General features: G+C 40.5%; 1 protein-coding gene across 1 annotated transcript in view; it reads left to right on the plus strand.

The window, feature by feature from the left end:
* IFI16 (interferon, gamma-inducible protein 16) overlaps window positions 1–12,133 on the plus strand; it is a 42,332-nt gene extending 30,199 nt beyond the window's left edge. The window contains exons 8-11 of the mRNA XM_011957168.1: window positions 5,794–5,961; window positions 8,344–8,763; window positions 10,501–10,692; window positions 11,793–12,133. Coding sequence (XP_011812558.1) covers window positions 5,794–5,961; window positions 8,344–8,763; window positions 10,501–10,692; window positions 11,793–11,873 — 861 coding nt within the window. The 3' untranslated portion in view covers window positions 11,874–12,133. The remainder of the gene's footprint in view (window positions 1–5,793; window positions 5,962–8,343; window positions 8,764–10,500; window positions 10,693–11,792) is intronic.
* The last annotated feature ends 3,338 nt before the right edge of the window (window positions 12,134–15,471 follow it).

Consider the following 15,471-nt stretch of genomic DNA (forward strand, 5'->3'; position numbering starts at 1 on the left):
ACCTACATCAAGAGAATGGGTAAATTAGGGAACATGATGTTGAATTGAAATTAAACAAGCTGCAGATGCATGCATCACAGATGCATATGAGGCATATAATAATTGGAAAAAGCAAGTCACAGTAAATTTTAAATAGTATAATAACATTTTTGTAAACTCTGAAACTAATAAAACTAAATATCATATTGCTTGAGAATAAATGCCTTGTGTGGTAAAAGCTATTTTTAGAGCTTTTCATCATGATTCAAGACTGTCCTTACTTCTGGGAGCTAAAGCTGGTGGAGGATGGGTTCAGAGAGAAGCATGTTGGTAATCTTTTCTTTCTTAAATTGTTTGAGTGTTTTCATAGCTACTCATGCTACCAAGTATGTAGTTTTAAATGCTGAACAAAAAATTTTATGTTCTAAATTTAGAAATATACTCCTTTCAATAAGATTCCATTACTACATGTGGCATACTTAAATAGAGAAACATTTTTAATAAAATGATTTTCATCTTACCTTGATCTGGGGTATCCATCAACAGAGTCAACATAAAGCATGGAAAATGTGTGCATCAGGCAGAAATTCAAAGACTGCACAGGCCATTATTAACAATGACAATAATTATATTTTTGCTTATTGGGCATTTACTAGGGTCTAGGCTCTAAACTTATTAGTTATGTATATTACATAACTTATTCTTCATTACAACACCATAAATATGATATTGTTAGTCTCAATTCATATATGAGAACAGTAGCATTCATAGTTTTGGAATAATGTTTCTTCCAGTGTGAGAGAGATTTAAAATTGTCTCTAGTATATTTATATGTATGTGTACACTAACATTTCAGAATAGACCGTGTCAGGCTTGGGTTTGTTTAATAGCCTGAACTCTGCAGTCTTTCAGTGATGGAGGAGATGCACGAGAGTGTTTAGAGGCTGTTCCCATCAGAGAGCCACAGCACTGCAGCAGGCTCCTGCAGCCCTCTCACCTACCACTTTTTCAGCAAATGGTGCAATAGAATTATATTACTGAAAGCCAGAAGTGAGAAAAACAATGACAAATGGACATCACATGTCAATGGTTAGAAATGAGTTTTCACGCCGGGCGCGGTGGCTCAAGCCTGTAATCCCAGCACTTTGGGAGGCCGAGACGGGCGGATCACGAGGTCAGGAGATAGAGACCATCCTGGCTAACACGGTGAAACCCCGTCTCTACTAAAAAATACAAAAAAACTAGCCGGGCGAGGTGGTGGGCGCCTGTAGTCCCAGCTACTCGGGAGGCTGAGGCAGGAGAATAGCGTGAACCCAGGAAGCGGAGCTTGCAGTGAGCTGAGATCCGGCCACTGCACTCCAGCCTGGGCGACAGAGCAAGACTCCGTCTCAAAAAAAAAAAAAAAAAAAAGAAATGGGTTTTCACTCACTATTATAATTAATGGTAGTCAAAGTATATGATTTTGCAACACTCTGTCCTCACTTGAACAAAGTATAAGAAGCCAGCTACTGGGAATTCTCCAGATGGAACCTGGAACCCCTCTGATTTGGACTGAGAATCTTGACGATTTCAGTTTGCTTCATGTAGACAGCAAGGGCAACATAATCCTGCCTCTGGAACTGTAGCTTCGGGAGAATCCTTGCAGCCAAAGATCACTTTGCTGAACAAAATGATGGAGAGATTGGTGTATTAGAGCCTGAAGAGCAGATAGCTGCTACCTGCATGTGTACTCATTTGATGAGACAGGTTTACCTATAAGTAATCCTCATTTTGGCTGATCTTCTTCTGATTCATGCTCCCCTCATCACCAGGGAGGATTATCTACCAAAAAATGACACTAAGAGGTGTGCTAACTAAGCGGTCTCACATCAGCATACAACACAGATAGATCCAAGAATCTAAGACCAGTGAAAGAAACTTCAGTCATCTGAGTCTTGACCATTTCAGACTGAAGACCATAATCCTGGTCCTGTGTGTGCTGAAATATGGGCTGAGGAAACTAAATGTCAGTATAGTATACAGAGATATTAGCAGAGGGAAGAGCCTATAAAAAGGGAGATTTTGAAAAAATCATATGTGGAGCCCATACCTACTTGTTAATAGTTCAAATCCATTTTTTTTTTTTTTGTCTTCTACTTCAAAGACATAAGTGAATATCCCTGGAAAATTCTGATTTCTCATACCTACTGGCTTAAAAGGGACATGTGATGTTTTCTTAGGTCCAACCCTTCTAAAATAAGCAATGTGTCCATTCCTGTAGCCACAGGAGTTATTCTGCTGCACCTAAACCTCCCTTAGCTTAGGAATCTCCGCCAGGATCATATGTCTTCTACCTCCAGTACAGCCATTTTCCTCTGGTGTCCAGCCAGCCCCATAGGAGGCAAAACCTGTCTGACCACTTGCTACATGATCCAGTAGCTCTGCAGGAAATCTTTATTCTTACTGATAATAGGTTCTCTCACAAATTTTGTGTGTGATACAGATTATTCCTGGTTTTGATTAGAAACCAGAAGCATAACTTTTTATATTTGGTATCTTCTGCCATGTCTCCCTTAAAATAACACAAAATGGTTTGAAATATGAATAGGAATAATTGCTATTTTTTCTAAGTAATAATTCCCCCAGTATTACTATACCAATGCGTTCCTCCTCTACATTCCAGTTTTTTTTCAATCCTTTCTCTTTTGCTGTCTTACCATATATCAGAGTTTAGTTTCAGTATCCATGCTTTTAACCACAGCAGGGGTTTTGATACTTCCTTTGATGTCAGATTTTTCCATCTCAGTTCTCTCCCCAAATATCTTCAACCACAAGGTACCAGTCTAATCTATTCCTTGAGTAAGTTCTCACTAATACCTTCCTCCCAGAATAGATCTTATTTTCTCACTGTTTGCCTTCATACGTACCTTTCTATTTCTTTATAGCATTTATCATAGCTACAATAAACCTATGGCTTCCTTCCCTACTCAGCAATAAAAGTAGGTTATAGGTACCCTTTCCTAGGGGAAGACAACACGGGTGGGAGAGGGAGTTTACACTTGTGTGTATCAACTCTTATCCCAGCTTGTCTTTTGTTCTGCCCTGATATCACCCCCTGTATTACCTACAATCCAGCGCTATGGGGCCTATACCCAAGGCGAATGGGCAGGGAAACACTGACCCACAGCAACTTGAGAGATAGGAAACTCTAAGATTTACATTACTATTCTCCAATGTCCTTTCTCGCCTAAGCCCCAAGCTGCCCCTGGCCCAGGTTGCAGACCTCAGCACCACTCCACACACATCAGTTGAGGACAGGCTTTCTCCATGCAGGTTTTCTCAATTTTTATATAGTTTTTTTTTTAGTTACTAATTTCAAGAATTCATATTTCCCCTTATATAGTCTTTCCTGGTTCTTTGTGGGCAGAGCTAGCTGCTTGTAACTGTTGCCATCTTGGGACTTGCCATCAAGGCCACAGGTAGAGCCCATGTGTAGTCATGAAAACCTCAGGCCCACTGTCTCTCTCTTACTGCAATGACATACGTAGACATCATAAGACAACTACTGTGTCCGTGCATACTGGCTTGGAACTTTCTAAGACCTTGCCTGCCTAAATATGCAGCACAATCATTTCTACTTGCATAGGAATCATTCTGCTGCTCTGAAAGCACAGGATCCAAGGCAGACTCATCCACCTAAACACCATGTAGTCATTTCTTCTCTGGGATCCAGCCATCTTCACAGGAGGCCTGCAAAAATGGTGTCTGACCAGTCAGTCTGTGATTCACTATGTAACCCGGAAATCCTTGCTCTTACACATCGCAGCTTCTCACAAGTAGTTTTTCTATAATAGAGTTCCTTTTGACTTTTTAATTCAAAGTCAGAAATAGATTATTACCTTTGATTTATGCTGTTAGGTATCCTGAAGTGAACAGCACAGAAGGGCATAATTCACGAACAGGGTAGGGTAAAGGAGGATTTACTCTGAGGGAAAACAAATGCTTGCACTTTTAAAATATTATTCAAACAAAGATTATAATTTCATCATCCAAGCCGGGCTATCATGATGAAAGTTTTAAGATTTCATTTATTTTTAAAAGATAATATCTCAAGACAATCTTGTCAATAAAATTACATTGCTACACATGGCAGATCTGAATAGAGGGGCTTCTCTCATATTATGCTTCCTATATTACCTCCATACAAGGTTTCATCAACAAGGGCATCATAAAACATGAAATATCTGCTCATCAGAGCAAACATGCAAACCCCTAATAGATGGTGGAAAAATAATAGCAACAAAGATTTATTTATTGAGCATTTACTGAGCTCTGGACTCTAAAGCCCATTCTTTGTACACTTAACCTAATTTATTGTTTATAACATCATACACAAATGCTATGGCTAGTCCCATTTCACATGTGAGAAAACTGAGGTGCAGGCCGGGCGCGGTGGCTCAAGCCTGTAATCCCAGCACTTTGGGAGGCCGAGACGGGCGGATCACGAGGTCAGGAGATAGAGACCATCCTGGCTAACACGGTGAAACCCCGTCTCTACTAAAAATACAAAAAATTAGCCGGGCGAGGTGGCGAGCACCTGTAGTCCCAGCTACTCAGGAGGCTGAGGCAGGAGAATGGCGTGAACCCGAGAGGCGGAGGTTGAAGTGAGCTGAGATCCAGCCACTGCACTCCAGCCTGGGCGACAGAGCAAGACTCCGTCTCAAAAAAAAGAAAGAAAACTGAGGTGCAAAGAAATCTTCCTCAGGGTCATACAGATAGTATTAGTCAGGATTCAAATGCAGCCTTATTGAACTTAAAATGTTAACATTTAAAGTGTGAACATTTAATGAGCATAGATTGAATCCACGGTAGGTGTGCAAATGTTAAAATGTCTGCAATTTATTTTTGATCAATTTTGAATATACAGTGTTTTGTTTGGGGTTTATTTCCATAGTCCAGGTGCTCAGTGGTGGTCAGAGACTGTTCTAATCAAGAAGCTGTTCTCCATGTGAGCTCACTACAAGCAGTTCTTTTGTGTACCTCTCTATCAACAATTGCCACTTAAAAAATTAGGTTACTGAATGGCAAAACTGCTAAAAAAAAATGTGCCAAATTGGCCAAATAGGATGAATACTTTTTGGACTTCCATTAGTTTAATTAAAGGTAGTCAAAGTATGTGATTTTAGAGATATTCTCCAATCTTACTTGAAAAATGTATAAAAATGTAGCTAATGGGAATGCTTTAGGTGGAATATTAAATTGTTCTGAATGCAGCTAAAAACCCTGAAAGATTCTGATTGCCTGACCACACTGTAGAGATCATAGAACCTTGCCTGAGGAATTATGAATTTCAGAGAATCTTCCTGTTATGGCTATGATCAGAGCTCCCTAAAGATGGAGATCTGGTTTTCTTGTATGCTGAAGAGCACTTGAGAGAGACTGGTTTGTGTATCTAATTGATGAGAAAGGCTTAGTTAATAAATGTCCATAAATGTAGCCAACTTTATTGTAAGTCATGCTGCCCCCAAAATAGCCCTAAGAGTTGAACCTGACCAAATAACTTAGTCCAGTTTTACAGGACGTGAAGACTGAGTATTCCATCCCCAAACAATGCAATTTCAGTTATCTAAGTTTTTAATCCTGATTGGGATGAGAGAAGGCTGAGTGATAGAAGTGTCTGAATATGTGCTATTACTCCTCCTCGAACTCAGGGAAAAAAAGAGAAACTGGCAAAATGAACATCCTATTTAAAAAAGAAAAAAGGAAAAGATGTGTTTCATTTGATCTTGAAAAACATTAACTAGAAAAAAAGAACAAACATCTATTTTCCTTTAGAAAAGTGAAGACACAATCACCAAAATGAATGACTTCATGAGGATGCAGATACTGAAGGAAAAGAGTCATTTTCCAGGACCATTCATGACCAGCATTGGCACAGCTGAGAGCCATCCCCACACTCCTCAGATGCCTCCATCAACACCAAGCAGCAGTTTCTTAACCACGGTACGAGTTCCCTCTTCCCAATATGTTCCCCTTGCTACAATAAAATGACAAGGATTAACACAACCTTGAAAGCACTTCTCACCAATCCCCTACTACATACAATGCTTTATTTAACCAAGTCAGTCATTTATTTATCAAGTGTGTATTTTGAGGTCCTATCCAAAATTAAAATTCTATTATTATCATCTGTATTCCATAGCAGGTATAATTAGATGTTTGTTTAATTTTATTTTTCTTTTGGCTTACATTTCTGTTTTTCCCTCAATACACCATGAAAATCATACCTTAAGGTAGAATAAGGTGGGAAGAAACAGAGCCAATCATAACACTATCACTAATTTTTTCCCTTTCATTTATTATAACTCAAACAATATCTTTAAAAATTTAGGAAAAAAAGATACATAAGCAAAAATAATTAACTTTTAACTATCAGAAATCTCTATCTAATGCCACATTTCAGTACATGGTCTTTCTGATTTTATACCTTTCATTATGTATATACAAAGAGTCTTATTTTCTGTCAGAGTAAATCACACTCATGTATTTTTCCATAACCCATTTTTTTATTAATATATCTTGAACTGCCATTCAGTCATACAATATACATTTAAATTATTTTATTGCACCAGAAAAATTGCAGTTATTCCATACATTATAAAATGATCCTACATTATTTGGCTTTATGTTGTTTCCAGTATTCTGTGTATTTACAATGAACAGTAAAAGATCACATGCCTCTCAGATCTTTCATTGCCCTCATAGTAGCTTTATAATTATTTCCTTACATCCTGTGCACCTTGTGTCAGGGTACTGATGTCATGGCTATTGTGAGGTGATTTGATACTAATTAACTTCATTGGGAATGGGTTTCCTAATGCTATGGAAAATTTGCCACATTGATGAGTTCATTAGAGTTAAATCCATCAGAGAGTTAAAGCCATCACTCACAGGTGGCCGATATAATCTTCCAGGTCAGGTCACATTGCTGGTCTGTGGAGGCAGCCATCCTGCCTCCATGTTCTGGTCTCTAAGACTCCCTTGATCCCTTCTTGCCTCCATACTTCATCTTCCAGATCAGCAGCCTACCCTCCAATTCAAAGTCCTCTTCTACAACTCAGAAATAGTGCAGGCCACTGTGGAGACAGGAGGTTAAAGAAAAGTCCCCTCCTGCCTAATTTTCCAAGTCCATGACTCTTTTTAGTTCCTGCCGTTACTCAGATTGGACAGCCTCTAACCTGGACCCCTTCAGATTAGGGAAGTTCATGGAGTCTTCCAGTGGCTGCCTCAATGATGTTTTTGCAACACAGTGCTGCTTCATTGGAAAGGGCTTTGTGATTTGGGTCTTTAAAATGCCCCTATCTACTAGAATGAGTTCCAACTGAAATCTCATGAAATCTAAGGTTTGTGATTGAGACTATTCCTTACTCTGAGTGCTATTAATAGTGATTTTTTTCTCTATGTTTATTTTATTTGGTCGCTGTCATATTAGGCAGGAGGGGACTTTTCTTTAACCTCCTCTCTCCACAGTGGTCTGCACTATTTCTGAGTTGTAGGAGAGCACTTTGAATTGGAGGGGCTGCTGATCTGGAAGAGGAAGTATTGCGGCAAGAAGGGATCAAGGGGCCGGGCGCGGTGGCTCAAGGTTGGGAGGCCGAGACGGGTGGATCACCAGGTCAGGAGATCGAGACCATCCTGGCCTACACGGTGAAACCCCGTCTCTACTAAAAAATACAAAAAACTAGCCGGGCGAGATGGCGGGCGCCTGTAGTCCCAGCTACTCGGGAGGCTGAGGCAGGAGAATGGCGTAAACCCGGGAGGCAGAACTTGCAGTGAGCCGAGATCCGGCCACTGCACTCCAGCCTGGACGACAGAGCGAGACTCCGTCTCAAAAAAAAAAAAAAAAAAAAGAAGGGATCAAGGGAGACCTAGCGACCAGAACATGGAGGCAGGACAGCTGCCTCCACGGACCAGCAGTGCTCAATGTGACCTGACCTGGGTAGAAAGGAGTAAAATTGAGATTCTTTTAAAATCTCATCTCTTTTGGGAGTCACTTCATGGCAGCTTTGCCTTTACCCTCTGCTTCCCCATACCTCTTGAAAGGGGATATGCCTTTTCTTTATGGGTTAATTCTCATCAAAAAAGAAATATTCTTCCTTCCACTCTCATAAAACAATGACAATGATAAAATCACTCCTTAAATCTTTTTCATTTCTTCTGTTACCTAAATTATACTATCTGAGTGATCTCTGTCTAGTTTTCCCTACTTCACCCAGTTAAGGTGACACTTGGTGACCAACACTGAGACTGGGATGACTCTCACTACAGAGTGACCCTGTATTTCCTGTTTTAATTGTGCCTGTGTTTTGGTCTCTACATTCCAAGTTGAAACCAAGACTGAAGATTGGACCCGAAGAAGTTTCCATAGAAGACGGTGTCCAGAGTGACCTCAAAGAAGTGATGGTGCTGAGTGCAACAGAATCATTTGTATATGAGCCCACAGAGCAGAAGAAAATGTTTCATGCCACAGTGGCAACTGAGAATGAAGTCTTCCGAGTGAAGGTTTTTAATATTGGTCTAAAGGAGAAGTTCACCCCAAAGAAGATCATTGCCATCTCAAATTATGTTTGCCGCAGTGGGTTCCTGGAGGTATATCCTTTAACAGTTGTGGTTGATGTGAATGCTGACCGAAAAATGGAGATCCCACAAGGATTGATTAGAAGTGCCAACATAACTCCTAAAATCAGTGATCTTCGCTCACAAACTAAAGGAAGTTTTGTGAATGGGGTGTTTGTGGTACATAAGGTAAGCCCATACCATTGTTTTATAAAGTTTCTCCTGCAACCCCAAATTTTTAAAGTCTTGTCAACTGGAGTTTGGTCAACTTACTCAACACAGGAAATCAACCCCTTCACCCCTCTCCCAGCACTAAAGATAACTGAATAGAGTTCATTTCAGGATATGGGGTACGTTATATCTCAACATTCCTCTTCTTAAGGTGTCACCATGCAAGTTATTTAGAAAGACAGTCACTAGGCCGGGTGTGGTGGCTCACGCCTGTAATCCCAGCACTTTGGGAGGCCAAGGCGGGCGGATCACGAGGTCAGGAGATCGAGACCATCCTGGCTAACAAGGTGAAACCTCGTCTCTACTAAAAATACAAAAAATTAGCCGGGCGTGGTGGCAGGCGCCTATAGTCCCAGCTACCCGGGAGGCTGAGGCAGGAGAATGGCGTGAACTCGGGAGGCAAAGCTTGCAGTAAGCCAAGATCATGCCACTGCACTCCAACCTGGGAGACAGAGCAAGACACTGTCTCAGAAAAAAAAAAAAGAAAGAAAGACAGTCACTAGGGAACTTGGCATTTTATTAGCTGTGATGATCTATTCACAGCCACCCTTGTTCAGGGCAGTGCAGTTTATATCAACACACATATCCTTAGAATTTTGTTTCTTTGAGTTCTGCTCCATCTGCATCAATGACAACTTAATTTAATTGTGAACAAAAGAGTTGCTCTCCCAAGCCTGAATCCTGATTGTGACAATCAGAGTAAGAAATCAAATAGACTGCTCTGCTTTAGAATGCAGTTATGTCTAACAGTTACCTAAAATTCTGATCATTTGGACTTCAAAGTGTTCTTGCCTCTTCTCATTCATTAATTCATCAGGAGATTGTTGAGCAACTGACTTCTGCATTAAATAATAAGAAAAATACGAAAGCAAAAAGACTAGAAAAGTCACATAGCTTAACTGTTCAATTTATAAATAGGGGCAATAAAATGCAAAAAAAAAAACTTGGTGAATTCTTAGGCTTACAGTGTGCCTTTTGGTTTCAACACATCATGTAAATATTATGCTTAGTGGATTTAACTTCTTGTTTGAAGTACTGTTTCGTACTCCATTATATATGTCTTCTAGGGTGGCTTACTTTTAATTGTGCTGTTTTCTGTACATTCTGTTTAAATGACTGTACATATGTATGTGGTTGCAGAATTAATGAATGAAGTAATGAGCTACAAACCAGAACAATGTGACTAGATGGATGATCTAGATTTGAGATCTGGGCAGATTGGCAAAGAGTGACTATATGGAGAAGAAAGAAGGAGTTACATATTGAAATTACAGTCTACTTAATGAGAACTCGCAACATTCTTTCTCAAACTTGTAAAGAGCCATGAAGAGCCTCTATTATCTGCTCTTGGGCGGGTGTGAAAGATATCTACCAAAGTAATCAGATTTTTCTGTATCCAGGCTCCTTAAAAAATGCCAGCTATGCTGATGTGGAAAGAGGAAAAATTAGTAATCAATTTTTTTTCCTAGAAAAACTCCAGCAGATAAATAAGTTCAACAAAAGAGGCTCAAGAGAGGATTGGAAAGGCAGGATTCACAGACCAAGTGTCTGAAGCTATTTGGTACCTGTCATTCAGGACCTCCAGCTCTATTTACTCTATCAAAGACCAAAGTTTCCATAAACACCCTGTATTTCTCATAGATTGGAAAATTATTGATCCAGTTTCAGAAGATAAGTGTCAATTTTCTTTTGCAGAAAAATGTAAGGGGTGAATTCACTTATTATGAAATACAAGATAATACAGGGAAGATGGAAGTAGTGGTGCATGGACGACTGACCACAATCAACTGCGAGGAAGGAGATAAACTGAAACTCACCTGCTTTGAATTGGCACCGAAAAGTGGGAATAACGGGGAGTTGAGATCTGTAATTCATAGTCACATCAAGGTTGGAACTTTATGGGAACATCATTTTTCCAAAGTGGCAAATCGTTTTGTTTATACTTTAAGAAAACTAGACTGCTACTATTACATGGAGAGTTTAGCAAGTGGGAAAGGAACAAAGTCTTGCACTTTACTGGGTGTAAACTTTCCATCATTGTTTTTGAAGAAGGATACTTGTAATCATAATAAAAAAAATTAGAGAGACTTTCAAAGGCTATGATACCTAAGTTAAATAAGAAAGAATTGGTTACTTTTACCACAGCATGGAGATAATTATAATAAGAATTTGGGTTTGGTTAAGGCACATTTGTTTCAAATGCTGGCTCTGTGATTTTCTAGTTGACTAAAGATTTATCACTAGGAACCTCAAGTTCATCATTTGTGAAATGGGAGAAATATTGTCTACCACAGAGGGTCATCAACTTAGCTCACAGCAGCCCTAAATTACCAAGAATACATCTGAGCAAATCAGATCACAAAGGCACCTGCCTTTAGTGAGATAGATACACTGGTTTACATCTGACAGAGGTAGTTGGGTCTACATAACAGAGTTCATGCTTTTTGCCACACTGACACACACATACATGTGGGATTCTTGGAACACTAACAAAGGCTAATATTGGAAGGCAAACAGTTCAAAACAAAGGCTGACATATTCAGGCACACACATGCTCTCAGATTGCTCCAGTTCTCGAGAACATCAGTCAAACATTCCAAACCTTCTTTGATAGCAATTGCACCAGGAATACCTTTTGTACTCTCTTCCTTCCTTTCTGCCCAATGCAAACCTTCCCCTTAACTCTAGTCATTAGGTGCACCAGCTCCTTTCTCTCTTCTGTTGCTCCCTGACATCTCCTGCTCTTTCACTTGCACTCATACTAAGTAGGAGTGATTATCTCATTTCACAGTCCCAATTAAAGAGAGAGGCCTGACTCAAAGGTCAAGAATTTATTAAAGGAGACAGATGACAGTGAGAAAATAATCATTTAGAAAGGAATAGGGGAAGAGATATGGTGCATGGGGAGGGATACAGTGTGACTGAAGAGAGAAATGTGGGATCACCAGCATCTCAACTGGTCTGTCTTTATCTCTTTCTCCTTCAAGGTCATCAAAGCCAGGAAAAACAAGAAAGACATATTCAATCCTGATTCAAGTATGGAAACTTCACCAGACTTTTTCTTCTAAAATCTGAATGTCATTGATGGTAATGTTTATGGAGATAAGGTCTAAGTGCCTAAAAAATGTACATATACCTGGTTGAAATACGACACTATATATACACACCACTATCATATATACCAGTTGTTAATCCTATGGAATGGGGTATTGGGAGTGCTTTTTAAATTCTTTATAGTTTTTTTTTTTTTTATAAAATGGCATATGTTGCATCTTCAACTTCTATAATTTGAAAAAAAAATAAACATTACCTTTTTTGTGAAAGGAAATTCTTCCCCAGCAGTCTTTTTAATCCATCCATGAGTTGCTTAAAAGCAAATAGTTTGTGGTCTGCAAATCAGGGTGGGGCACACAGGCCTCAAGCAATATTTGGATTTATACTTTGGGTGTGATCTTCACAGGGTAAAGCCCTGGTCAAGAATGAACAGGCTGTGTTCTGCTGAAAGAAACCAGGCTGAAGGGGTAGGTAGGGTGAAATCCAGCTTGTGGTTCAGTTGCCAAGCGCTGTGTTATTGTTTCAGCCCAGAGCAGTAGATACCTTTTCAGAATTGGTCTCCTGGAGGGGGCATATTTGTATAAATTTTCTGCCAAATAAGGTACCTTCTGGTGATGTGCATGAAGGCACTTGTCTGTGTTAGAGGAATATCTGGGCCTGCCTGATGTGAAATATCTGGCTTTATGCATTTCCTCAAACACCGACTGCTCTTCAGGCACTTTCAAACCATATTTCCTTTTCTCACAATCCACTATAGTGATCTGATCCATTAGAAAGCTACCCTAGGAAGAGCTGCATAATGCAAACACTGAAGATAATTAATTTTATTTAGAACAGAATAGAATAGCAGAAAGTACGTATCTAAAACTAAAATTTAGCTAAATTTATTGATTATATATTTGGTACCTGGTACTTTGCAATTATTTTATGACACGTAATCTTCATATTAGTTCTAGAAGGTTGATTGTTTTCTCCTCTTTACTCACCCTATAATATGTGACAAGGACGGAATAGAAAGGTAAAGTCACTTTCTTAATAACCCTTAGATGGTAAATTAGAGAGCTTGATTTAGAACCCAGGCTGTTGTTCTCGTTTGGGGTGTGTGTGTGTTAGGAGACGAGTGTAGGGATGTGGTGGAAGCTGTGAGGGATGGAATGGGGAAGTCTACTGTTGCAGGACTTTTCCTTAGTTCAGGTAAACATGGGAGTCCTTATCATGTGGCCATGAAAAGTTAGGCTCACAGACAATTTGAAGCGTGAGGAGGGCAGAGTTTATTGGGTGAAAGGGAAAGAGGGAAATGGTCCCTCTGCAAAGCCAGACTCCCTGCTGGTGTGCTTCCCACCTCGCAGTTTGAATTTCAGGTTTCACCCAGGAAGAGGAGGGGCCAGGCTCTTCCCCACTGCAAATGGCACAAACTTATGTGGCTCCACCCCAGTGGACACTCCTCTCAGTGTACAGGCTGGAGTTTCTCTGGGGACGCCTTCGCACCTGGCTGTCTGATTGCCCCCTCTAAAGAAGTGCATCTAACTGCCATTAGAATAAGGATAAGGATGAAGACCGATCTCAACTGCTTCCTGCTGACAGGGGGCGCTATTTTGGCAAAACAGCAGTCAAAATCCCTTGGAGGCCTATTTAAGGGTTCCCAGCAGAAGGGGCCATTGTCCGCCTCTCCAGTTGCATGACTGTTTGGAGTTTGATGGCCTGGGAAGAAGAGACAAACTGTATTATCAGAAAACATGTATCTAAACAAGGGGAGGGGTAATGACAGCTCAAAAATCCTGAAGCCTTTTATCACTTTGCACAAGGAGACGGAGGCCACAAGCCCAACTGGTAAAAAAAAAATTTTAAAAAAAACCAAAAAACTTTACCCTTTAGCCGGCATGTTGGGCTTCTGGATTCCCTTCCCCTGAGCTCCATCCTAAGCTGACCAGTTTAAGGTTTGGGAAATTAACTCTTCCCAGTTTGGAGGATGCATCTGACAGGAGTGTCCCATAGTACGGAGACACAATTGCCTATCAGTGAAGAGAGAACTGAGGGGGAGAAAGGAAAAATGAAAAGTGTTTTTTCAAAGGAGTCCTAAAGGTTCAGGATGCTTCAAAAGGGGTACAGACTGAAAATGAATGGTTACTCATCTAGAAAGAGGGGAGCAGGCATCCCTGGTTCCCGTCTCTTCCTAGCAGATACCCGGGGTACATGAGAAGAGAAGGAAGAGCATCCTCTTTCCCTCTTCTATCCTCACATCCCCAAGTCCCAGCAACCTTGGCAGGCACCACCATGGGTGGTAAAGCGGTTTGTACCCATGAAGCAGGGGGCCTAGGGGATAGGAATTATCTGTTCTACCCATGTACACCCTACCTCCCCTGCTGTCAACAGCCTTGATTCCCTAGATCTCATTTATGAATTGAGTTTGGGACAAAAATGTGTCTTGAGGGATGTTACATGGACTCCTTATCATAAGCTGAATGCTAAACTGAAACTGTGGAATTGAGTCCTCCTGCAACAAGGAAGAGAAAAGGATGTCTTGTGACACACCTAGATAACTGGTGGCTATAGTTATGCTTGCTAGGATTTGGGTGCATGGTGCTTGGCTTTGGTTAGCTCCCTTGATCTTGCTTTCCCAAAAAGGAAACTTTCACATGCCTATTTATTCCCATCACCTGGCAGGATTTTGCAGGATTATTGCTCAGAACTAGGATGCTGATCGAGATTTTAACATTACCCATACCTTTTGTACTTTCTGAGCTGGAGCTGGAGCTTGCTGGTTGGTTCACAGGAACAAGCAAGGTTCATCTAAAATGTAGGTAAAAACTTAAAAACAACTAATGAGCTTAGAATTTAATGGCAAATGTATGATAAGTTTTGAAACACAATTTCTCTCTCTCCAGTTCTCATTTTTGGAAAACAAAAACAAAAACAAAAAAACAACAACAATAAAAAACACAAATCATGATAGGACTGAGTTGTTTGCAAAATAGACTGTAGTCTTACACTTGGTCTGATTATTTGCATAAAGTGCAAGAGGAATAATTATTTCTACACAGGCCTTTTGGATTGGATTTGATGGAACTCTGTTTCACAAGGAGTCTCAGATAAGACCTTTTAAAGCCAAGCCCAGTTACGGGTTTGTATCCTCAAATGCCTGTGAGGTGAGTGATTCTCTTCTCTTAAGGTCCCAAGATAAACTTGGAGTTCTTGGACCTGTTAGAAAGTGACATTCTTAGGCTGGGCACAGTGGCTCATGCCTGTAGACCCAGCATTTTGGGAGGCCAAGGCCGGTAGATCGCTTGAGGTCAGAAGGTCAGGACCAGCCTGGCCAAACATGGTGAAACTCCATCTCTACTAAACATACAAAAATTAGCCAGGTATGGTGGCACGTGCCTGTAGTCCCAGCTACTTGGGAGGCTAAGGCAGGAGAATTGCTTGAACCCGGGAGGCGAAGGTTGCAGTGAGCCGAAATCATGCCACTGCACTCCAGCCTAGGTGACAGAGCAAGACACTGTCTCAGAAAAAAAAAAAGAAAGAAAGAAAGACAGTCACTAGGGAACTTGGCATTTTATTAGCTGTGATGATCTATTCACAGCCACCCTTGTTCAGGGCAGTGCAGTTTATATC

The sequence above is a fragment of the Colobus angolensis genome, unplaced genomic scaffold (assembly GCF_000951035.1).
Source record: "Colobus angolensis palliatus isolate OR3802 unplaced genomic scaffold, Cang.pa_1.0 Scaffold439, whole genome shotgun sequence".
Taxonomy (NCBI): domain Eukaryota; kingdom Metazoa; phylum Chordata; class Mammalia; order Primates; family Cercopithecidae; genus Colobus; species Colobus angolensis.